Source organism: Psammomys obesus, unplaced genomic scaffold (genome assembly GCF_907164565.1).
Source record: "Psammomys obesus unplaced genomic scaffold, mPsaObe1.curated_primary_1811, whole genome shotgun sequence".
NCBI lineage: Eukaryota > Metazoa > Chordata > Mammalia > Rodentia > Muridae > Psammomys > Psammomys obesus.
In genome coordinates, this window is record NW_026585895.1 from 49,026,884 (window position 1) to 49,050,850 (window position 23,967).

General features: G+C 56.4%; 2 protein-coding genes across 3 annotated transcripts in view; both read left to right on the forward strand.

Moving 5' to 3' along the window:
- Fibcd1 (fibrinogen C domain containing 1) overlaps positions 1–15,030 on the forward strand; it is a 31,498-nt gene extending 16,468 nt beyond the window's left edge. The window contains exons 5-7 of the mRNA XM_055600453.1: positions 6,968–7,064; positions 11,187–11,366; positions 11,801–15,030. Of these exons, the coding sequence (XP_055456428.1) occupies positions 6,968–7,064; positions 11,187–11,366; positions 11,801–12,060 (537 nt within the window). The 3' untranslated portion in view covers positions 12,061–15,030. The remainder of the gene's footprint in view (positions 1–6,967; positions 7,065–11,186; positions 11,367–11,800) is intronic.
- Positions 15,031–16,884: 1,854 nt separating this feature from the next.
- Qrfp (pyroglutamylated RFamide peptide) lies at positions 16,885–19,973 on the forward strand. 2 transcript variants are annotated; one of them, XM_055599679.1, is made up of 2 exons: positions 16,885–16,933; positions 19,566–19,973. In XM_055599679.1, the coding sequence occupies exon 2, from the start codon at positions 19,566–19,568 to the stop codon at positions 19,971–19,973; it is 408 nt and encodes a 135-aa protein (XP_055455654.1). In that variant the 5' UTR covers positions 16,885–16,933. The 2 variants fall into 2 exon arrangements, with proteins under 2 accessions (XP_055455654.1, XP_055455655.1); XM_055599680.1 differs by lacking the exon at positions 16,885–16,933 and adding an exon at positions 18,119–18,160.
- The last annotated feature ends 3,994 nt before the right edge of the window (positions 19,974–23,967 follow it).

The window sequence follows — 23,967 nt, forward strand, 5'->3', positions numbered from 1 at the left end:
GAGAGATGAAAAGCTCTGGGGGACCCTACGCTAGGGAGGACAGGCTGCAAGACTGGCAGGGAGACTAAGGCCAGCCCTCCTCCCCACAGGAGATCCAGTGACCTGCTGTGGCATCAATGGGCCACAGTGTCCCCTCGCTGCCACCCAGAGCCCACACATCTTCACAGTGACTGAGGAGACTGATGCCCGCCCCTTCCTGTTCTCTTGATCTGCAGGGGGAAGCTGCCTCCCTCTGGAGCAGGTCACTTTCCCCACTCCGGTGTCCATTAGCTAGCGCACAGCGTCCATGGGACACCACACGTGAAACTCTCGGCCCAGCACTTGATAAATGGCAGCTCAGAGCAGTGTTTTGCCAGAGTCGGCAGGCACTGGCTGCCAAGCCTGAGAAATGTGGCCAAGTGCCAAACCCGGGGGTACCATTTCCAGTCACAAACAAGGAGCAGGCTGTTTCCTTCTGGAATCAGCAGCTGGTTTGGGGAGGGGCAGGGAGTGGGTGGCAGCTGTCAGACCTACTGTGTGCCATTGGCTGGTTTGGGGCAGCTGTCAGACCTACTGTATGCCACCAGCTGTTTGGGGGCATTTGCCAGACCTACTGTGTACTACCAGCAGGTTTAGGGGAAACTGTCAGGCCTACTGTGTGTCATCAGCTCATGCTGACTTTGGTTCATCTTTAGGAGCAAGGAAAGGGCTTAGAGGGGGAAGCATGGCTTAGGAAGGCTTCAGGGCTGTCCCAAGTCAGGAAGCCTTCCATAGGGGTGGGGCTTTGAGGATACCTCCAAGTTTTTTGTTCTTACAAGGTAAGAGTTGAGCATTCCCCTGGCTCCTCCTTCTTCCACTCTCAGAATCACCTGCTGGGCAGGCTGAGGAGGCTGGCCCAGGCTCCTCCTGTCCCTAGGTCAGCAAACCTCTCAAACTAGCAAAATCAAAAGTGCTCCCTCCTGGGGACATTTTAAGCTATAGGGACCACCACTGCCCCAGGGGCATGGCCTGTCGGGAGCATTCCTCTTTCACCCCCTGGTTCTCGGTCTCTCAGTGTATCTCCCAGCACAGCAGCTTCCCTGAGCACCCCAGGCCCCACAGAGGGGGTTCCCAACTGCTTAGATCACTCTTTGAGCCATGACTGAATGCTGTACATCAGAACTCTGTGTGTTCGTGTGTGTGTGTGTGTGTGTGTGTGTGTGTGTGTGTGTGCTGGTTTTGAGACAGGAGGGTCTCATGTAGTACAGACTAGCCTCAAAGTTGCTGTGTAGCCAAGGGTGACTTTGACCTTTTGGTCTTTCTGCCTCCAGCTCTCATGTTTTGAGATTTCTGGAGTCCTTCCGCACACCCAGTGCTAAGGACTGAACCTACAGCTTTGTGCATGCTAGAGGATGAGCTATGTCCCCAGCCCTTGAACTCTGATTTATTCCTCACATAAACTCTGCGGCCTGGGACTGTCAGAATCTCTATGCAATAGATGAGGAAGCTGAGGTTAGCTACAGCTGTGCCGTGTCTGCGGGGCTGTGTGTGTCTGTGCCTTGGGACTGCCAGCTCTCTGCTGCTGTGCCCATCCATGTATGCCCAGCACACGATGGGCTCAGGGCCAGCCATGATTCCAGGGAAAAGGCCAGGAGCTGGGAAGTGACAGCAGAGTCTGTAATATCGTGGCCCCAGGTGCCACCCCAGGGTGCTCCCTGCGATTGAGAGTCAGCTGGGCCCAGAGGTGTGCAGGTTCTCGGCACCAGGCCACAGGACATCTCCACATCGAGTGCATGCCCGCCTCCATCTCTAGTCTCTGACCACCCCTAACTCCAAAGGTCACTCACACTCCTAATTTTGGTCTCACCAACTGCTAGATGGGAGCCCACCCCTGCACGACTCCCCTGAGGTGCTGATGGACTTGGTGCCCTCAAAGCCTGCTAGGCGCTTAGGATGCCAGCTCTGAGCCTTCGGAGTGGGTTGGGCAGGGTTATTCTGCAGTGGAGACTCCGCTAGGCCCAGACGTTTGGAGAACAAGGCTCAGGAGGTAGCAGCTGTCCATGTGGCCCTCTGACCAGGCTGACACTCATGGGATAATCAGCTGTACCGAGTGCAGTTTTGATTCTCCTTTGAAACCGCCCCGCACCGTCTGCAGGACCATGTGGACTGCACGCTTCTTTGGCAGAGCCCCCTGGGTGGTACTTCCAAGCTGCGCCAGTGGCGGCAGGAGGCCGGGTTTTAAGAATACGAACCAAGAAAACACGCTCTGTCTGCCTTCCCACTCATGGCTCCAGCCCAGGAGGCCTCGGCGTCGGTGTTTCTCTGTCGCCTTCCAGCTGGAAGCCAAGTGAAGCCCAGGAGCTGGGCCAACACCCACTGTAGGCCCAGGCCTGATCAATAAGTACTTTGCCTCTGGCCGTGGCACCCTCAGCCTTTGCCTCTCTGGGAAGCCTGGGGCCAAAGGAGGGGACGCAGACGTGTCCCCTGTGGTTGGCATCTTCCCGTCCAGATGATCCTTGCTCTCTAGTTAAAGCACACATACTATCATTGTTACTAAAATCCAGCTGATTTTCAGAACTCTAAAGCCATAGCTGCACTTTGCCTCGGGCCTCAGAGTCTGACAGAACACAGCCATGTCCCCAGCACCCTGGTCCTGTGTGTTTGGCTAGCTGGAGCCACGTGGACCTCTCAGCGTTTGTCAGGCTGAAGTGTGCTGCAGCAGGTACCAGTGTGAGTGCAGGGGCCCCCAGGCATCCGATATTCTACCTGTGACTAGCATGGCCCTTGGCAGAGCTCAGGAACTTGATGGCAGCGGTTCTTAAACTGTGGGCTGGGATCCATTGGCAGGTGGCGAAATCAATTTCCTGGGTTGCGAACAACGTTGCTTTTTAAAATCGAATAGAGCGGAGCAGAAGAGGACACAGTAGGAGATGCCGCTGCCTGCTTAGTCCCTGCAGCCTCCGCTTCCGATGAAAACTGTGTGTCTGTGTGTGTGGGCGGGACGTGCAGTTCTCCGAGCCCTGGTCCACAGATCTCAAAGTCCCGTCTCCAAAGTCACGGCAGGGGTGTGCAGTGCCCCTCAAGAGGTGGCTCTTAGTATGTCTCAGTCCATGGAGGCAAACGCTGGGGTTTCTTCTTCGTTTACGTGCCTGCATGTCCTTGTGTGTGCCAGCGTATGTACACACGTGTGAATGTGGAGGCCAGAGAACAATGTTTGATGCTGTCCTTCAGGCTTTGAGTACATTTTCTTTTTTTGAGATAGGGTCTCACCATGTAGCCATGGCTGGCCTTGAACTCACAGAGATCTGCCTAAGCTGGGATTAAAGGCATGGGCTACCATGCCCAGTTTGTAGACTTTTTTGTTTGTAATTTGAGTCATCAAGCTTTCAAATAGGAAAAGTTGGCCAGCAAGCCCCAGGGCTCCACTGCCTCTGCCTCCCCATCGTGTCCTCATACTTGGCTTGGCTTTGCACGCACAAGTACACAATGCATGCACACGGATATATGGTTCGTGAGCTGCTGCTTGTGACGCTGATGCCGGAGGAGGGCATTGAAGGTCTTCCTCTATTGCTTTCCACATTATTGCCTCGAGACAGGGTCTCTCACTGAACCCAAAGCTCCTCATTTCTCCTAGGCTGGTTGGCAGTTAAGCTCCTGGGCTCCACTCGTCTCTGTCCTCCGGTGCATATAGCCAGGCGTATAGCTATGTCCAGCTTTCTACATGGGTGTAAGGGATTTGAATTCGGGCCCCATGCTTGCAAGATGAGCAATTTTGAACTGATCTATCTCCCCAGGGCCAAATCTAACAGGCTAACAAGAATGTTGGCTCATTCCTTTTTGGGTTTTTTTTTTTTTTGGGGGGGGGGTTGTTGTTGCTGTTGTTTTTGGTTTTTAGTTTTTCAAGAGTGGGTTTCTCTGCACAGCCTTGGATGTCCTGGACTCACTTTGTAGACTGGACTGGCCTTGAACAAATAAAGATCCCCCTGCCTCTGTCTCCCCAAGTGCTGGGATTGCAGGCATGCTCCACCATACCCGGTATGTTGGCCATTCTTAATTTCAGTGTCCCTTTGCTGGGTAGGAAAGAAGCAAGAGACCCTGGTGAGCCCAGGGTGTGTGTGTCTGTCCCAGGTGGCCATTCAGGTGGACGCCATGGTGCAGCGGGGACAGTCTGGTGGCTAAGAGCAGCTGAGACAGCAGTAGAACAGTGGTGGAGGATGTCATGGCTTCCTCGCCACTGTTCCAGCTCTATCTGCCATAACCAACAGAACACAGAAGAAACACAGCCCATCCGTGCAGGAGGAGGGTTTTGGTGAACAGCGGGTAATAAAGAGGGTAGTGATGGGCTCGGCACCATCTGTCTGGTGCTGCCCCCCCCCCCCAGGCCTGGACACTCTACTGTGCCCTTTAGGGAAAGGAAGGACCAGCCAACTATAGCTTAGGGCAGGGGCCCTCGCAGTGCATCTGAAGAGCAGGCTGGGCGCAGCCCACTGCTCTGAGCTCTTTGGGGATGGGTGCAGAACTGGGAGGGTCCATCCAGAAACCTTGGTGACCTTTCTGTCCCCCAGCCTTTTCTGACATCCCTCTCCATGCCAGGCCTTCCTGTCTGGCCCTCACTAGTGTTTCATTCCCTACGGGGGACCGAAAGCCGGGCACCCCACTTTCACTGGCAAGGCGCTACAGGGGTGTCCTTTGTGGAGGTCCCGGGCTGCAGAGCTTGCTTTCAGTGGTGAGCAGGAAGGACGGAGCTGAGCTTCATAGCAGGCCAACGTGGGGCCCAGGGTTCCGAGCATATCCATGAAAGAGGCTGGTAGCGGGATGTGCACACGGCGACTAGAGCTAGCAAAGAAGGCGGAGGGGGCAAAGGACACTGCCAGGCCTGCAAAGCCTTGCCTGGCCAGCACTGACTGCACAACTTCTATGCAAGAGCTCGGTGGGTCCTGACAGCCTGTGGTCTTTCAGAGATGACAGGTTTGCAGAGATTTGTGCGGCAGCCATGCTCTGTAGCCCAGGCCCTTAGCACGCCCCCACTTGAGTCGCTGGGGTGGGGGTCCTAGGGCCTCCAGTGGGAGGTTGGCCTTCCGGGGGCTTCCAGCCTGCCGCTCCTGCAGATCTCCTCCTCCTTGTCCTCCGCCTTCTCCCCCCCAACCCCCAGAAGCAGGCTCAGCCTGCCTGCCGCCTTCGCCTTTTCTGGAGGGCCTAAGCTTCTGCCAGGATTAAGCCTTTCAAAGGGCGCGTGCTCAGGGTCCCAATGTGCAGCCGTCAATACGGCTCTCCACACCGCTCAGATCTCCCTGAGCCATATCGAACTTCCTTCCACCCAGCGGGTCCCTCCTGAGGACTTGATATTTCAGGGCAGGACCAGGTCGGGGCAGTAGAAAAAAAAAAAAAAAAAACTGTCATCTTTCCCCCTGCCCCAGCCTGTGACGTCAGAGCCTCCCAACTGCCCGTGACTGATGTGTCCCCGGGGACCTGGTGCATCTCTTGGGCAGATGTTGCTGCTCCGCCCGGGTGGCCGGGCTGTTCCGAGCTGCCGGAACCGGGCTGCTTAGTAATGAAAGTGGCAGCCAGAGCTCTGACATCAGATGCAGACACAGATGGAGGCAGGTGGGCGCTGCCTCTGCAAATGAGCAGGAAAAGGCTTGTTAAACAGAAAGGCGGCGTGGGCCAGGCGGCCCCGGAACGGGACTGTCAGCAGGCGTGTAAATACTCGTCAGCTCGGCCGGGACCGGCACCGTCCTTATTTCAAGGCAATTTAACCAATGGGACTTCAGACTCCCAAATCGAGAATGTTATTAAAGAAAGAACAGAGGCAGCTCCAGCGGCTCAGCGGCTCGTTGGTACCCAAGTCACACCCAAAGCCTGCTCTGGGCTCCTGGGTCTCCCCTGAGATTTGGCTAGGATTCAGGGTTCCCGGGCTACAACCCCTGGATCCTGCCAGGAGGGTGTGATTTGGAGAGAGGAGCTGTGTGGGCGGTGGGGACCTAGGGATCAGGCGGATGTGAGGGTTGCTGAAAAACTTAAGAATGGACTGAGGATGATGTATGCCTATAGTTCCGGCATTCGGGAGGCTGAGGCAGGAGGATTGTGTGGGCAGCATAGTGAGTTCCAGGATAAATGAGTACTGAGTGAGACCCTGTCTCAAAAACACAGAAACAAGGGCCAGGCAGGTGGCCCGAGCCTCTAATCTCAGCACTTGGGAGGCAGAGGCAGGCGGATCTCTGAGTTCGAGGCCAGTTTTGTCTACAGATCAAATCCAGGGACAGCCAGGGCTACACAGAAACCCGGTCTCAAAAACACACAAACAAAACAAAACCCCCAAAAACCTGAAGAACAGACAATAACCCCAATAAATTCTGTGCCCATCCTCTCCTTCTCTCTCTCTTCTTCTCCCACTTTCTTTCTTCTTCCTTCTCTTCCCCACCTTCCCTTTCTCTTCATTTCTTCCCTCTCTCTCCCTCCACTTTAAATGTTCTTTGTCTTTTATTTGAGGTAGCTTTTCAAGAAGCTCAAGTTGACTTGGATTTTCAGTGTAGCCGCAAATGACTTTGAACTTCTGCTCTCCCTGCCTCTGCCTCCTGGGTCATGTCACATCCTGGCTTATACAGAGACAAAACCCAGAGCTCAGGTATGGCAGGCAAGCACACTGTCATCGGGGCCACAGTTTCAGGCCCCTGACTGCTGGTGAGAACCTCATTCCAGTACCCACAACAGAAGTGGCCCTGGGAGCGGAGGTTCCCGCAGGTGTAACTCCTCCCTGTGGGGCATTCCAGGCATCTGTGGAGGGTCAGTCAATCCTGCCTTTGGCCTCCACAAGCTCCTGTGACCTGGTCTTCTCCAGGTCCCAGAACCTGGAGCTCCTGAGGGAAGTGGACAGCCTGGCCCCAACCCCACCCCATCCCTGTGTCCTGTGCTGGCCAGCGCAGGGAGCTTGTGGGGAAGGGTGGGAATCAAGGGGTTGGGGGTCCTGAGGCCACCGGCTCCAATGCTATACCTCATTTTCCACATGCAGGTGTTTCAGCGCCGGGAGGACGGCTCTGTGAACTTTTTCCGAGGCTGGGAGGCGTACCGGGAGGGCTTCGGCAAGCTCACAGGGGAACACTGGCTGGGTAAGCACTGCCGCACTGGGGCTCTTCCAAACTCTGCCCCTCCTGGCCTTTCTGTGAAGGCGTCCCATTCTAGTCTCGGAGGCCTCGGAGCTCTGAGGCCATTCACAGGTACGTGGGAGTGACTGAGGAGGTTCAAGTGATGGAGACCATGAGAACAGAGCCAACAGAAGGGGGCATACAGGTGGGCCCCACAGAGCACATGAGCTGTTAAATGTGATGGGGCAAGCTGGGGGAAGTGGCCCTGGCACCCAGGAGGCAGCAGGACCCCGGTTCCAGGCCAGCCAAGCTACATCGTTTAAGGCCAGACTGAGCTCTGTAATTCAAGGCCAGTAAGAAAAACAAAACCAGAAAGCCACACATGATGTTTCCTGCTTATAACCCCAGCACTTCAGAGGCTGAGGCAGAGAGCTACAAGTTTGAATCCAGCCTGGCGTGCATAGGATTTCCAGACCAGACAATGATACATATTAAGACACTTCTCAACAACGACAACAACAATAATAAACCGGAAGTGCCAGGGGCCAGATCAGCAGGGAAGGGCATGTCCCCCAAACCTCAGCACCCTCGTGTGGAAGGGGAAGGGTTGTCAGAAGCAGGAAGCCATGTCCTGTGTGAGGACTGGCTAGGAACCCCCTACAGTCCTGGGCCTCTCCAGCTTTGGGGGACCCACCAGGCATCAGGAGGACTGGGGGTAACCAGGCATTGTCGCCCTGCTGGGGATGGAAGAGGGTGGCCTCCAGAGAGTGGCCAGTCTGGTCAGCGCTCTCCTGCCCTCCAGGCACTTCCTGGGGGCTGGGATCCTGGGTGTCCAGTGGTGTTAGGTGGGTCCCTCGTGCAGACAGACTCTCCTCCACAGCCCTGTGGGGGTGGGGGGGGCAGGCCCCAGGGCAGGAGGAAGACGGGGGCACACAGGTCAGCAACATGCTGACCTATGGTGTCACTGAAGTCCTTGTTCCTTGACCAAGGGTCAGGAGGGCAGGGTCCACCCCACCTGGGTGCCCAGAGAGGGACTTTCCGTAAACGGAGGCCACACAGCATTCGGACCAAGGTCAGTTTACTGAGAGCTAGCTCATTGTGGAGTCGTTTAAATGTCATACGTCAGTCCGGGCGCCTCACGCCAGCCAAGAGGACGGTCCTTTTCCCATCACCCTCTTTCTACAGATGATGAACCTGATGCTCAAGAGGGGGCCACATGACCCACGCTTTATGCTGGGTGTGGGAGCACGGGCAGGCTCCGTGGGAAGGAACGTGGCGTGCTTTGAGGCGAAGGGACTGCAAACAGGGATGGGTGGGAAATTCCTCCTCACCCACCCGGGGTGGTTGTGTGAAGGAAAGAGTGGTAGCCAGTTACAGGCACTGTCCCCACTTCCCACCCATAAGCTTGGAGCAGGGATGGCGCCTCGCTGCTCGGTGGCATCTTAATTGAAATCTATCAGCAGCTGCAGAAGGTGGGGAGGAAGCATTTAAGCAGGGCCTTGATTAGCTCTGCGCACGAGAAGCCCTGACAAGAATGTCAACCATGAGGCCCTCGGCGTGCCTGCGGCGTCACCTCTGCTTTTCTACCCCCCAGTCACCTTCTCGTTGAGCGCTTCCTCTGTTCCTATTGACTTACGAATGCTCTTTATATATTGTGGCTGTAGATACACATCACACCTGTTTGTTTTTATTAGTTTGCCTCTTGGCTTTTTCCTACTATTGCTTGTTTCCTGACATTTTAATTTTGTTTGCGTAGGTGGGGTGGTATGAATGCAGGGAGGCGTGTGTGTGTGTGTGTGTGTGTGTGTGTATGTGTGTGTGTGTGTGTCTCAGAGGTTGACCTCAGATGTCTGTCACTTCTCAGGCACTATTTACCACGTTTTAACTTTTCATTTATTTTCGGACTGATCTCAGCTTGTCCGGCAAGCGCTTTTGCCTGCTGAGCCATCGAGCCAGCCCCCTCATGCTTTTTTGTGTTGTGTCTTCCATTCGGTTCTTTGAGCCCTAGGATTCCCTGGGATGAATGTGTGCAGGGTGGGGTCCTCTGTCCCTCTGAGGGACAGCTGAGCTGCACCGTAGCTTCCACTGTTCAGGGAGTCAGAGACATGGCTGACAGAACTCCAAGGTCAATGAGCGCTGTGGCTTCCGAGAGTAAAGATGGAGGGAGGCTGAGGAAGGGAGGGAGAGAGATCAGACTCTGGTCTCCTCCCCCTGCCAGGCAGCTTGCCCGGCAGCCCCGGCGCAGGGCACCAGGAGGGTTCAGCCAGAGCCCAGTGCTGTTAACTGTGGCACGCTGGCTGGACAGCTTTGGTATACAGTGACCATGTAGCGATGGAAAAGGATCTCTTAGCAGCCCGCCCACATTTCCTGGAAATGGGATCTGTTGGCTAAGCCTGGATCTGAACCCTTCTGCCTGGGTTCAAATCCCAGCTCTGCTGCTTGCCAGCTGTGTGATCCATCCAGGTGAGTCTACATCTCTGAGCCTTCCTCTCCCACCCATACAGTGGGGCATCATTGTGCCCAGCTCTCAGCGGCCTTCTCCAGCAAGCAGCCAGTTCTGGGCAGCATGCGGTGGGTTCCGTCTCGGACTGTGCTGAAGCTCTGTAATTAATCATGTTCTGATGCCGCCTGACTGATCACAATGCTAGAGGTGCTTAGAATGGTGCCTGGCTTCCAGGTGTGTGTGGGGGCTGTTGTCATGTTGTCACTGTCACCTGCTGCCTGAGCATCTGTCCATCAGCCCTGCACAGGTGTGCAAGCCATGCCCAGAGTGGGAGGGCAGCTTGCCCTGGTGTCAGCAGCCCTGGGGGCACAGGCCAGGCAGGGAGACGGGATGTGGCGGGATTGCCTGCTCTTGCTGCTCTCTGAGCCCACGTCCTCCGGGTCTCTGGGCTGCACTGAGTCAGCAGTCTGAGTGGGGGAGGGGTGGGGGAGGGGTGATGGCACAGGGATCCTTCAAGGATCTGCTGCTGCCCTCAGGAAGACCAAGGCTGAGCACGGAGGCTCCACAAAGCTCCTTCTTGCACAGCAACCCAGACACCAGCCAGTGGGGAGGGGCCGATGGAGCACTACAGGCTCGGAGCCTTCAGGGCGGTTAATTAAATGCCCTCTCAACCCAGGGTTGATCTTGATGGCAGGGAAGTGCCCTCTTTGTGTGAGACCCTGGGCTGGCCCAAGGGCCGGAGGGCAGGGAAGTGGCTGGAGGAATAGAGGCAGAGCGGATAGGGGTGGGGGGGGCGGGGGCGGCAAGGGCATCTGGAACCAGGACCTGGGGATGGCAGGCGATGCAGGCACTGCCTTGGCCCTACGAGCTGAGAAATGTTTATTGAGCACGTGTCACACCTGGTCCCACTGTGCCCACTGGGGTGGCAGCGAACACTGACTGTAGAGTTGTGTTTAGGGAACTAAACTGGCAGGGAAATTCACAAGGAGCCATCGAGAACCTGAATGATGAATGTTGAGGAGGAGGAGGTGCCGGGTCATCATGGGAGACCAGCCGACTTCCCAAGGCTGAACAGAAAGGTAACAGGGTGGTAAGGGACAGGCCAAGAACACAGCACGTGCAAAGGCCACCACCGCATCTGAGCTGCAAGTTCCGACCATTTCTCCATCGGCTGTCACCTCAAAATGCCTGTGTTTGGGGGACCATGAAGATGGCCGGGTCAGTAAAGAGGACCTCAGTTTGGACCCCCGTGCCCAAGTGAAAAAATAGGTGCAATGGCTCGTGCCTGGAATCCCTGTGCTGAGGAGGCAGAGACGGGTTGACGGGGGTCCCTGGGGCTCGCTGGCCAGGCAGCCCCCCTGACTCAGTGAACCCCAGGTTCAGTGAGAGACCTGCCTCAAAGAATAAGCTAGAAAGGGGCGGAGGAAGACCCCTGACACAGACACAGGTACATGACATGCCAACACACAAACACTACCTCTGGGAAGCTCCACCTGGCATAAAGCAGCGAGCACACAAAACCAGACGTGACAACTTGAACTAAGCCCCAGCTTCCTGCCCAAACCCTGCCTGTGGGGAGAAGGAAGCGGAAGCTGCCCCAGCCCAGCGTGCACACTTGGAAGTTTTCTTCCAAGGTTTGGGTGTGGGGGGGTACCCCCTGGGCCCCTTGACCTCCTCCACCTCTCTCCCCTTCCCCCTCTCAGGGCTCAAGAGGATCCACGCCCTGACCACACAAGCGGCCTACGAGCTTCACGTGGACCTGGAAGATTTTGACAACGGCACAGCCTACGCCCACTATGGGAGCTTCGGCGTGGGCTTGTTCTCTGTGGACCCCGAGGAGGATGGCTACCCACTCACCGTGGCCGAGTACTCGGGCACTGCAGGTGAGGCCCCCGGGGCGGCAGGAGAGCTGCCCTGCCCCTCTGCCCTCTGGGGTCAGGATCTAGGTCGCAAGTCCCATCGGGCCCTCACCCCGCCCCCACACCCTACAGAGCCTGAGTGGTGTACCCATTTCACAGAGTGAGGAGCTGAGGCTGGAGCTGGAGCCAGGAGATCCCTGGGGCTGGCTGTGGGGCTCATCTCAGAAAAAGGAATGGGAGAGCCAGAAAAGCTGGGAAGAGGGTAGAGACCGGCCGCCTAGACACAGGCCCAGGCAGAAGGCCGAATTCGGCCTGGGGCTGGCAGGGAGCTGTCTGGACTCAGGTTTGCGGGGTGGCGAGTATGCTCACACAGCCAGGTTCTCCCAGTGGGGGACAGTGTTCGGGGCCTGCACACACGTCTGCCCAGGTGTCCACCTCAACTTGCACGTGCCGCGCAGGTGACTCCCTCCTGAAGCACAGTGGCATGAGATTCACGACCAAGGACCGAGACAGCGACCACTCAGAGAACAACTGTGCTGCCTTCTACCGAGGGGCCTGGTGGTACCGCAACTGCCACACCTCCAACCTCAACGGCCAGTACCTGCGTGGCGCTCACGCCTCCTACGCCGACGGCGTCGAGTGGTCCTCCTGGACCGGCTGGCAGTATTCCCTCAAGTTCTCGGAGATGAAGATCCGGCCGGTCCGAGAGGACCGCTAGACTGGCACGCTGCCCGGCACTCTTTAGTTCTAGCCCCCACGCATCTCACCCAGTGCCCACTCCGTGCCCACTGCTGCGAGAGCGTTCTCCTCTGCCCACCTGTGCATGGCTGACCTGCTCTGTGTTAGGGATGGCCCGGGTCCAGCCCTGAAACTCAGCTCCCCAGGCCAGTGACACCGATTCCCAACCAGGTCCCTGCCTATCGGCTGACAGGATCTCTTGTTTCGACTGGAGGGGATGGCACCTGGCAACCCCAAATCTCACCTGCCCAGGCTTTGGTCCCCATGCTTTGTGTGCTTCCCAGCAGGGCAGCACTCCCCAGCTTTCCCGGCTTTGCAAGAACCTCAAGAGTAGGGGGCAGACAGCACTCAAGGAGGAAGTCTCAGGCCTAGCCCTGTTCCCTCAGGGCCTGGAGACCCCACCTCCTCTCAGAGGACCGCAAATAGCTGAGGTGGCTGTCTCTTGTGGCTAACTGGGCTGGGGCACAGCTGTCTACAAAGCCCCCAACGCCGAGGCCAGTCCTCTAGGCCACCCTTCCCTGGGTGGGTTCTGTTCTGGCTGCTTTCAAAGCCCATCTGCACTTTCCCACTCAAACCAGCTTCACCTGGCCTCCTGCATGGCAGCCGTGGCTCCTGCTCCCCACACCGACTGCCTGTCAGACAGGGGTGGGACTGGCCTAAGCCCATGAGAACCTCTTGGGGTGGGGCTGTGCCAGGCTTTTATACTCTGCCAACCTCCATGGAATGACTGTAGGATCAGAGAGTAGAAGCAAGCCAGCCCTGGGACTCAGCATGGCGCAAGGCTGCCATCTCTGCAGAGAGGCTGCCCCCTGCTGGTAATCATGGGCACTGCCACCAGGGCCTAACTGGGGCAGGAGCCTGAGGCAGCATCAAGCAGGTTGGACGTCCAGACATTTTCTTGTCCAGCCTTCTCAGCACCTGCACCCCACCATTGCCCCCTACAGGTGATCCCCAGGAAGGCAGGATGCAGCCCCAGACCTCATGATTCTGTGTCCTATGAGAACCTGATAGGTGCTTTGAAAGGGCTGGAAGGAAGGATGGCAATGGTGACCCTCCTGGCAGGGACACATGCCTCTTCCTTCTGCTAGACTTGTGCCAAAGCCTGAATGCCACTGATGGACGGTGTGACCTGCTCATTCTTCACACTGGGCCTCAGGTCCTCAGCAAGGGTCCGTAACACATCTGTGCAGGTCAAAGCCACCCTAGGTGCTGGACGAGGCCAGCTGTTGCTTACTTGGTCCCCAGCTGGTGTCAAGAAAAGTGATTCCTGCCCAGAGTAGCCAAGGTCTGGTGGAACAAGGGGCACACGGGGAAGTCCTCTCACATTTTTTTCTCTGCCCTTGACACCTGGCACCTAGTCTCATCACAGGGTGGGTGGGAGCCCCAACACCTCCTGGCAGACACTCCCTGCCCCCGAGACTGGTGCCAACGTGGCCTCCGCTGCCAGCTGCCCCTGTGAGCGCTGCTTAGAAGTGCCGAGCGCCTTCTGATGTGGTATCAAAGAAACCTCTGCTAGTGAAGTAACAGATTCACACATGTGAGCGTGTGACGGGAGGCATGGGCTACCGGCCAGGGGCAGGATGCGGGGCTCAGGAGCTGAAGTTCATCCAACAGGGCAGCTGGTGGACAGGTGAGAGGGCGACTGGCTTCTGGCTGCACTGGAGACAACAGCCACTGCCCCAGGGACACCAAGCCCTCCCCCAGGCCAGGCTGGGACTCTAGGGGGTACAGCTTTGCAGACCACTGGCTGAGTGGGCACGGAGTGGGGAAAGATCAGAAAATAGGTCTACCTTCATCACCTTCATCACCTTCATCTTCCTAGTGTCCAAGGCAGGTGGGAGCACTGTGCCTGCACACTAGGCCACAGCCTCCAGCCCTGGCTTGACTTCGCTGGTCTGAGGTCTGGACAGACGGCTGTCACCTGGGATCAGAGTGGCCACAGGAAGCAGGAATGCTTTTGGGGGGTCAGGGCAGCCCCACTGAGGCACGATGATGTTACTGACCCTCCAGACCTACTTTGGATTAGCAATGGAATGACTGAGCTGAGAGAGTCCCAGATGCCACGTGGCCAAGCCATGCGGCTTTCCTTCTTGGGCAGGGTCTCCAAGCCCCATGCCAGGGTCTTGGCACTGTGGCTGTCTCTACTTTGCAAAGCATCAAAGCTTCTTTCCAAGCCCAAGCTGGCTCCATGGATTCTACCAAAGGCCTCAAAATTGGCTTCACCCGAGTCATGCCAACGGCCTCCTAGCCAGCATGCCTCACATGGGCATGGCCTTGGTTCCCCTGCAAGCCTGGGCTGGTGGGAGGTCAGAGCTGTGAGCCTCCGCTGTGACAGCGGCTCACGTGAGTGGGACACTAATGTTGGAGTGGCATCACCGGGGCCACGTGTCCTTGTCACCTCAGGCCTCCAGGTGGAGTGCAGGAGTCTGTGGCCCCCAAGCAGCACTCCTGGGAGAGAGCAGGGCCTTGGAGAACCAGAAAGTCTGCGAGCAACAGTGCGAGCTTCCAGCTTCAACCAAGATGACTCGGCCGTGAGGTGGGAGATGGGGGACAGGGGGCAAGAGCAAGGCCCTTGCTGCCCTGACCCCTGTCCTGTGATCTGGAGAGCAACATGCTGGCAGGAGACTCACGGGACCCACAACTGTGGTGAAACAACAGAGCCAAGGGTCTGGGAGCCTCTGAGAGCCTCAGTTTCAGTGACAGTTGCCCCAGGCTCGGATGGCACACTGTAGGGGTCCTTAAATTGGGAGGCCTGGAACCAGGTTGCCCTGGAACTGGGGTGGGGGCCGGGCTCCTCCTGAGGCTCGCTGTGAGGAGCAGGGCAGGTGTGCATGCTGGCCAGCCAATGCAGTGGGGCACCCCACGGGCAGAGAGTGTGGGGCAGTTGCTACTTGGGGCTCTGTGCACTCAGTGTCTTGTATATCCCTGTCTTCAATAAAGTCTTGTGGTGACCCAGAGCCAGCGTTCTCTTAGAGTCCTGCCCCACACTCCATGTCACAGCAGGGCTAGGCAGCTTCCCAGGTGGCTCTGCGCTCCCGAGCTGTGACTGGCTAGGCAGAGACAGCCAAGCCTGGGCAGCAAGGAAGGGTAAGGCCTGCCTTCCGCACAGGTTGGTCTAGCTGGGCCTCTGTCCTGAAGTCTGGGTCTCATGGGGCCACCCACGCTGGCTCTGCATCCCACCAGTGTCTCCGTGGTGATGAACTGCCCCTACAGGAGATGGGTCCTGGGGTTCTCAGGAGTTGACACTGAGGAACTAATTAACAGTCATTTATTCCTCATGTCAACTGATGCTTCAACGCCCAGGTTGTTTCATGAGAGGCAGTGCTGACTGAGTGCCCACACTGGAGGAAGTGCTCGGTGGAGGGAGGCGCCAGCATGGAGCTGATCGGAGGGGCCTCACTGCTGTGCTAAGGGTGTGTCTGAGTCCATGTCCAGAGGACAGCGATTCCCGTTCTCTCCCCCAGGGTCCTCAGTCCTGTCCTCTAGGCAGCTCATTCTGGGTCACAGGACTGGAGGGATGGGGTGGGTGGGGGTGGGGTGGGGTGGAGGGCCTGTCTTTGTTTGAGTGCACCCACCCACGCAGGGCTAGCCTGTTCCCTCACACCCTAGGCCACCACCATGTGCTTATCCTAGCTGAATCACTCTGGCTGTGACCCCGAGAGCCATCTGAATAGGTCTTAGCGACCCAGTCTCACAGAGCTTTCTAGAGCTTGGGGACCAGCCACCAACAGGGCCCAGTACTTCGGGAAGAGATCTCCCCAGAGATCTGTGGGGAGACTGGAGAGGCCCAAAAGGTGGTGAAGGAGGGCACTGTTATTATTTTTAAAACGAGGCACACAACAGACATTACATGAAAGAGTTTATTGGAGGGAATTGAAGCAGAAGAGAGGACCTGAGTGAGCCATGAGGGCAGGGAGAGAGAGACAGAGAGACAGAGATGGGGGAGGGCCACCGTGACAGAGAAAGGGGAGACAGCAGGAGAGGAGCAAGAGAGAGGGGGAGAGGGAGTGGCAGACCTGGCTCAGATGATGTCATAGGACGCAGGTACTGACATAGGACATTGTCAGGCCCCTAAGGACAGGCCAGTTGATTGCCTGCACAACATAACAGGCAGCCTGCTGGCCTTGCCATGTCAGGTGTAGTGGGTCCACATGACCTTCATGACATGAAGACTTGTGGTGTCAATTTCAGAGGTTCAGGACTGTCTGCAATCATAGCCGTATGGACTTCCAAGCTGGGTCCTATTCTGGGAGGAATCTTTCAGATGAGGGCAGGAGCCTGAGGGCTGGGTCAGTGCCTGCGAGGGCACAGCCCAGACTGGTTGTCACCAGTATTCCCTTTCACATCCAGTCCCTGCTCGCACACCATGAGAAACAAGGATGGGTCCAGAAGGGAGATTGTAGCCAGCTCAGAGGGGCTGCGTGGAGCCCTGTGCCCTCAGGACTGCAACCCAGGGAGCCTTAGAACTTTCCAGAAAGCTGAACACACACACACACACACACACACACACACACACACACACACACACACCCGCTTCCTCCTGCAACACTGCTTCCTGCTCTGCTCAGCCTCTGACCTTGAAAAGGCCGTGCTGCTGGGTGACATTATAGGCACCCTCAGCTCCAGCCTCCACACTGCCACAGCCTCCATCATGGCAGCTGGCAGCTGAAGAAACTTGGGCTGATGGATCAGAGAGACGGATGCAGGCAGGAGTCCAGCGAGTGTGCCCGGAACGTGCTTGGGGAGTCTGGTCAGCTCTGAGGGCCAGGACTTTGAAGTAAACACCTGAGCTGGCTTCCCAGCCTGAGGAGCACAGGATGGCGGATGGGAACCCGACATGAGCTGAGAAACAGGTGGGCCCCGGGAGACCTGTCTGCAAAGGGTCCCGTTCTATCACGCAACTGCTGAATCCAGGTCTCAACTGGGGCTGGAGAGCACTGCCATTAGTCGCCAGAAGAGTTGCTTGCACTGAGTAGTGGTTCTGGAATGAGTAGTGGCAACACCTTGGCCAGAGCACCTGTGGGCAGCTTCCAGAGGGAGTGTCTGGTAAAAGGAGTGGGCCATGGAGATGCTGCGACACAGCTCCTGTAGACACACACTCACTGCGATGATGCCAGGCTGGTGAAAACATCACCTAGCCACGAACTCGGCTGAAGAGAAGCCGTGGTGTGTAAGGAGGGGTGGCCATGACAAACCCCATGTCCTTACCCGGTGCCAGTGTGGGAGGAACGGGAGTTGATGACCTCACCACCTTCCCTATGCCCTTGCCAAGGTTCATACCTAACTAGCATGCTGCCCTACCCCCAGGCCGCCTTGACAGCCTCTGGGTGGGAGTGATTGTACTCAGTGTGGTTCAGAAGGGCAGGCCCCGTGGGCTTATGTTGGGACGGGCAGCCAAATCTGAAAAGGTAGGTACAGGCATCAGGTACAGGCCAGCCATGGGGCTGGATGGTGAGAGAGGCAGAGCATGCCATCTTTGGGACAGACTGACAGTGGCGCTGTAGTCTGAGAGGGGCCTGGTTTGTCATGGGTTCTAAACCCTGAACCCTAAGAAGCAGGAATCCCGCCCAGTTTCGCCTCTCCTGAGGCTCCAAAGGGAGGCTGCATCACACACCACACACCACCTTCCTACAGAGGGCACTGGGTGTCTTTGCCCCTCCAGCCACCCACAGCAGTGAGGTCGGTGCCTCTGTAAGACCACCCCTTCAGGGGTCTCAAGGGTGGGCCTCTGTGTTTCTACTCAGGGTCTTCAGGCTCTGAGCCTGCAGTTCGCTGGACGATGATGCTACCCTCTCCAAGGGCGGCGGCGCATGCCACTCTTCATCAGACCACATCCTGTTTGCATTGTGTCTGTGTCCTGTGGCTCACGGTGCCCCCTCCTTCACCACCAGCAGCCCCAAAGGAATCCCAGGGCTAGGAATGCACAGCAATCAGGCAGGCTGGGGCCCACGGCACCAGGGATTGCATAAAACAGGGAAACCCCAGAGCCCTGCCTACTGGACCAGGACCTGAGCAGCTTCGTCCGTCCGGCACTGGGGTCCAGGGACCCACCTGCGCTCCTTAGAACAGCCCTCAGCACAGTGAGTACAGCAGGGGACTCGAGGACGGGCTCTCCAGGTGAGCTAGGTGCAGGCAGGTCTGGCACCTGGAGCCACACACGGGGAAGGGTGACGGTGGAGGACCCACAGCTTCATCCTAGGAAAAAAGTCCCACCAATGCTGGCCAGCCTTGGCTGCCAGCCAGAGTGTATTGGTCTCCTCAGATAAAGAACATTCTGTGGGGAAAAGGGAATGAGGCCTGTCTGTCTCCTGAGGGGGGGCCTCTCCACTGGGGCCCAAGGAAGCCCCTTCAGCAGCAGCAGAGCGAAGGCTACCCTAGCCCCTGGGGACCAGGAGGCTTAGCAAGCTGGATTTGGGTGGGAAGCAGAGCTGCTTTTGTTGTTTTTTGAAGCTTTCTGGCTGAGCCCGCTTCTTTGAAATGTTTTCAAGGGAGCTGTTTCTGGAAAGAACTCCTCCCCTCCCCTCTATTCCAGCTTCTTCAGGGGGTTCCTCAGAGGATGAGCCAGCCCGGCCCTTCTTACCCATGGTCACTGTAAAACAGACTTCCTCTGTGAGGGAACAGTCCCCCACAAGGGGTGTGTGTGTGGGGAGTAGAGGCAGTGGGACAGGGATGAGGGTACAGAGTAGTGAGGGGGCCTTGAACTCATCTCCATCCTTTATCAAGCTGTAGGCTCTAGGGCAAGCCCTGAGCGGCTTTGAACCTGAGGAATGGGGGGTGGCACCCTGGTTGGTGGGCTGGAATGCAGAAAGCAAGCATTTCCCTGAGGCCTGGCATGCTGAGGCGTCATGGCGACATTAGAGCCCGGAGCCCCCACTCCAGCTACGTGATGTGAAGATAAGCCCATTCGTGTGCATAATCTCTAGCCCGGAGCCTGTCCTGTCCAGTGCGCTCAGTGGCTGGCCCCAGTCCGGCCACTGGCTCCTCCCCAGGTCGGGTGTCTGAGTTACACCAGGGCCACCAGACCCACTTCCCCCTCCCAACAGCCAACTTGTTCCTGAATTAGGGAGACAGTGGGGTTTCCCAGTAGACTCTCTAGAGCTATTCATTATCAAGTTGAAAACAAGGCTGCTTCTCACTCTGCCCAAGAGTCAATAATTATAATAGAAAATTGAACCCAAATGCACACAGCCCTGAGGGCCGGCCAGGTGCCTCTGCGAGCCAGCTGCCAGCTGTGGTGGTATTCTAGCACTGAGCCACCAAGGCAGGCAGCTTTCTGGCTTCAGGTGAGTGAGACTCAGCCTAATTGGTACCGCCAGCTCCTGCGGTGACTAAGAAAGCCTTGTGTCCTGGCTGCTAGTGAGCCCGGCTAAGCTGAGCCAGCAGCTATCTCTCCAGAGGCTGCCCAGACCTTGGGATGCCTGGGGCCAGAGATTGCATGTGGCCAAACGCTGGCCACTAACCCCCTCCTCTTCTTCTTCTGCTCAGATGAGGGGCCTCCGCTCTTTGCTCTACCTCCTCCTCCTGCCACTGAGTGCCTGCTTCCCCCTACTGGACAGAAGGGAGCCCACAGACGTCCTCGTCCTCGGTGACACCGGAGCCAGGATGAGCTGGGCCCACGTGGCTGAGGAACGCAAACCCCACACAGTTCAAGGTCCTTCCCGGTGGCCTAGAGTACCACAGCCACAGGCCCTTCTCGTGGTGGCCAAGGAGCTGCAGGCCTCACGCAGGGAGCACACCGGCTTCCGCCTTGGGAGGCAGGATGGTGGCAGCGAGGCTGCAGGGTTCCTGCCCACTGACTCAGAGAAGGCCAGTGGCCCCCTGGGGACCCTGGCAGAGGAGCTCAGCAGTTATAGCAGGAGGAAGGGAGGCTTCAGCTTCCGCTTCGGCCGGTGAGGGCCCGTGTGGACTCTGTCCGGTCTGTCTGTCCCCTGTTGCCCCCACCCCAACGTCAAGAACCCAGACTCAGAGAGAGCAAACGCCTATCCTAATGAACTAGTGGTAGATAGATGTATACCCAACTTTTCATTTCCAACTTTGCTAAAGTGAAAAACCTGGGTGGTGTTTGAAAAAAAAACAACCAACCAAAAAACAAAACAAAAACAATATGTCCTTGTCCCAGCGTGACTCAGGCTGCTGTCTGTCCCAGCCTTCTTTCCCCCCTGGTCTGATGGGAGCAGCTCCCAGACGCAGGGGCAGGGCGCTGAGGCTGTGGTGGGGCCTTGAATACAACAGGCCTGTGGCTCTGTTGCTCATTTGTCGGTAGGTAGACAGAGATTACAGCGGAAATCAAAGTTCTGACAGTCCCCACAGGGACGCTGGAAGCTGACATGAGGCGCCACTGTGAAAGAGCACACTCCACTGTGTTGTTGGTCTGAAAGTTATAAATGAAGGAGGAAAAAAAAAATAACCTGCCCAAACACAAACAAACCCAAAACAGTGTATGTGCTCTCCATCCCATTAGCACAAGCTGCCTCTGGCAAGAGGGCCCCCGCACTGGGTGTTGGCGGGTGTCAGCAGCACCAAGCTTGCCCTTTGGATGGCCTGGGCATCGCCTCTGGCAGCTGGCCTTGTCCATGGTAGTGTTTGCCAAGCCAAGGGCCTCATGGGAACTGAACTGTGATTTTTTTTTTTCCTTCTTTTGCTTAGCAAGGTTGAGTTTCAAATACCCCAACTAGGAATGTGCCGTGTGTATCTTTTGAAATAAAAGTTGTAACGACTGCAGCATCATAATGGAATGCTGGCCTCCTCCTTCCAGGTCCTCTGGGCCCCAGAAACTTTTCTTGAGCTCCTGGAGCCTTCGCTTTGGGGAGATGGAAATCAGGCTGTCTGTACCCTGTACACCTCTCCTAGCAGCCCCTTAATTGGCAGCTGGGCGAAGGCACAGGGAGACACGGCACAGGCTGTTTCCCTCTCCGCTTGCCTGTTCCTTATGTTTCTCAGAATGAGTGTGAGGGAAGAAATCCCGCCGTCTCCACCTGGGGGGAAGGGGAGGTGTGTGTGTAGGGGGGACAGGCTCGGTCTGGGCTGCGTGCAGGCCTGAGGCCAGGCAGAGCATCCCTTTCAAAGGCTGCTGAGTCTCGCACATCCCATCCCAGGTCAGGCACACCCGTCAGAAGCAGCTCACTCCAGGGCTGGCTGTGACTGCTGAGATGAGAACTTATATTGATGTTTCTATGGCAACATCTCCCCTCCTCCTTGCGAGTGGCGGCTTACCCCTGTTCACAATTGAATAATTTTCCATTGAGCTGTCACAATTAATTGGTGGATTTTTATTAGCCTTTTAGAACCACACTGGGCCGGGCCCAGCTTGGCACCTCACAGTATTCCGGTGTTTTCCATTCTATTAGTGACTTACGTCCCTGGTAGCAGCTTTCAATCCTCAGCAGCCAAGAAGCTACTTCATTAAGGTTGACAGATCAGAGGCACAATGAACCATATTGGCTGGGAGCAGGGATGGGAGCTGAGGTGAGGAGGGTCCAGAGCCAAACACCTGACGCTGTAGTACCTGCCTTCCCCCAGCATGCACACCAGGCTTCCACAGACCTTGGACATGGGCCCTGGGATGCAGTCACAGGGACCAGGGCCCTAGGATCTGTAAGGCCTATCACTGCCTTCCCCACCATCTCAGGAAGATGTGACTGAGGGTGTGTCCAGCAAAGGGATGCTACTGGTCCCCGCTACTGTGTCATGACAGGCACACTCCCTGGGTCAGTGTGTGTGAAGACAGTTCTGAGAACGCGGATCATCTATGTTCACAGAGAGGTGACTATGGCTCCACCCAGCTCCCGCACCAGCCAGGGATGCCTACCCTGCTTCCGTGAAGCAGTAGCCTGGCTCAACCCCACCCATGGCTCACTCATGCACCTATGAGATAGGCTGAGACAGACCGACCACAAGCCAGGGCAGAAGGGCACCCTGGAGCCAGGGCCCTGGCTCTTCTCTTCACTCACCAGCTTGTAGACCACCCATGAGGCACTCCCCCACTCACTCTGTAGGTAGGTGCCAGCTCATTTTGAATTATCGTCCTTTGCGGTGCTGAGGTTCCAACTCAGGCCCTGGTGCATGCTAGGTAAGCGCTCTACCACAGAGCTGCACCCCAAGCCTGGCAGGCTCTTCATTTAGCAGGATTAGATTAACCTCGATGGAGAAGACTGAGATGAAGGCAGAGGCCTTCAAAGGAATCATCTGCTGCCATTACCTTTAATCGTTAAAAGAAAACCAACAAAGCTATTTTTTTCCAGCTTGCTTGTACATTGGAGCTCAATAGCCCTGAAAATCAGAACACTCAGACTGCTAAAGCATTGATCTGCTAAACCAGCTCTCCTATATGGTACTAAGCTCCCTCTTTAACCCCCTGCCCCCAAGTTTCCCACGCTCTGGCAGGGTCTGGGCCCTCCTCTGCCCTCTTGGGAAGGAGAAAATCTCTAGACTGGGGAAGGGGAGGCTCTGGGAGACAACTACCTGGAGGCAAACTCAGCCCCAGGCTGCTCACCCAACGGTCTGGCATCTGGCGCTCTCAACCCGAGTGTTGTCTGTAGCTACTCACTGCATTTATTCAAGACACAAACAAGAGCCAGGCATACCGGTGCAGGCCTGTAATCCCCATCCTCGGGAGGCTGAGGCTGGATGCTCAGAAGTTCAAGGCCAGCTTTGGTTCTATAGTGAGATGGAAGTCAGCCTGAGTCCCTGTCTCAAAGAACAAGAAATGAAAGAAAAAGGCCAGTCTTCCCCATGGCACGTCTACAGGTTATTAGCTGCTAAGATGGATAGAAAAGGTCTGTCCAATTTTCCTGTATTTAAAATACTAATTAAATGTTTAGGGAAGAAGACAGACAGACCCAGGACAGCTAACTGCTCAACCTCACCAGCTCCAGTACCAAAGACACCACAGGAGGCCCCCAACCCCTACCTTAATGAATTCCTGGTCATTCTGTATTCGTGGTGTATAGGCACAAGTCCCGAAGCCCCTGGGGAACTGAATCCCAGAGGTGTCTGATTGCAGAACTGACATTAGCCGGAGCAGGGTCTTAGCCAAGAGTCTAGGTGATGAGTCGGGGATGAAGGCAGGTGGGGTTGGGGCTGTCTGTTTAGTCTGGCCCCACTTCATGTCACCTGGGCAAGACCAGCCTTAGAAATTAAGTAGGGTTAAGTTAATTAATCCTACTTTCCAGAAGGATGAGAACCATAGCTCAAAGTGCTTGTCATGCAAGCATGAGGACCTGAGTTCGTATGTGTAGCACCCATGTAAAATCTGGATGCATGTCTGTAATCTGAGCATGAGTTGGGATGGGTGGAGTAGATGGGAGTGGTGGAAGTGCAGCCCATTGGCTAGCTAGCCCAGCCAACTGATGAGTTCCAGGCTCAATGAGAATCTGTCTCAAAAAATACACTGGTGACACCATAAACACACACACACACACACACACACACACACATACACACACACACACACACACACACACACTTCCCCAGTGGGCAGGAGTACAGCCATCTGCATTGTTTACAAACTAGTATGACCTGGTAGGCACATGCTGTGTGGCCTTGGCTAAGCTGCTTCACCTCTGAGCCTCAGCTTCTCTATACCTCAGAGACGGTGTAAGCATTCCCCATGGTGACACGGCTTCTGCAGTGAGAGCTCAGGCAGGAAACTGACCCCGAAGTACAGACACTTCCAGAATATTCCGAGTGTAGGGGCACCCAGTAGCCAGCACCACTCAGCCTCCACCCTTGTCCCAATGCAACAGCTGCCAACTGAGCCTGAGGCATGAGGTCATTCTTCCTGCACCCCAGAGCTCCAACACAAGCCGCATGATTTACTAAGCCTCACACTCGTGGTCAGACAGTATCGTTCCAGCTTTCCTCTTTTGAATACATGGCATGTGTACAG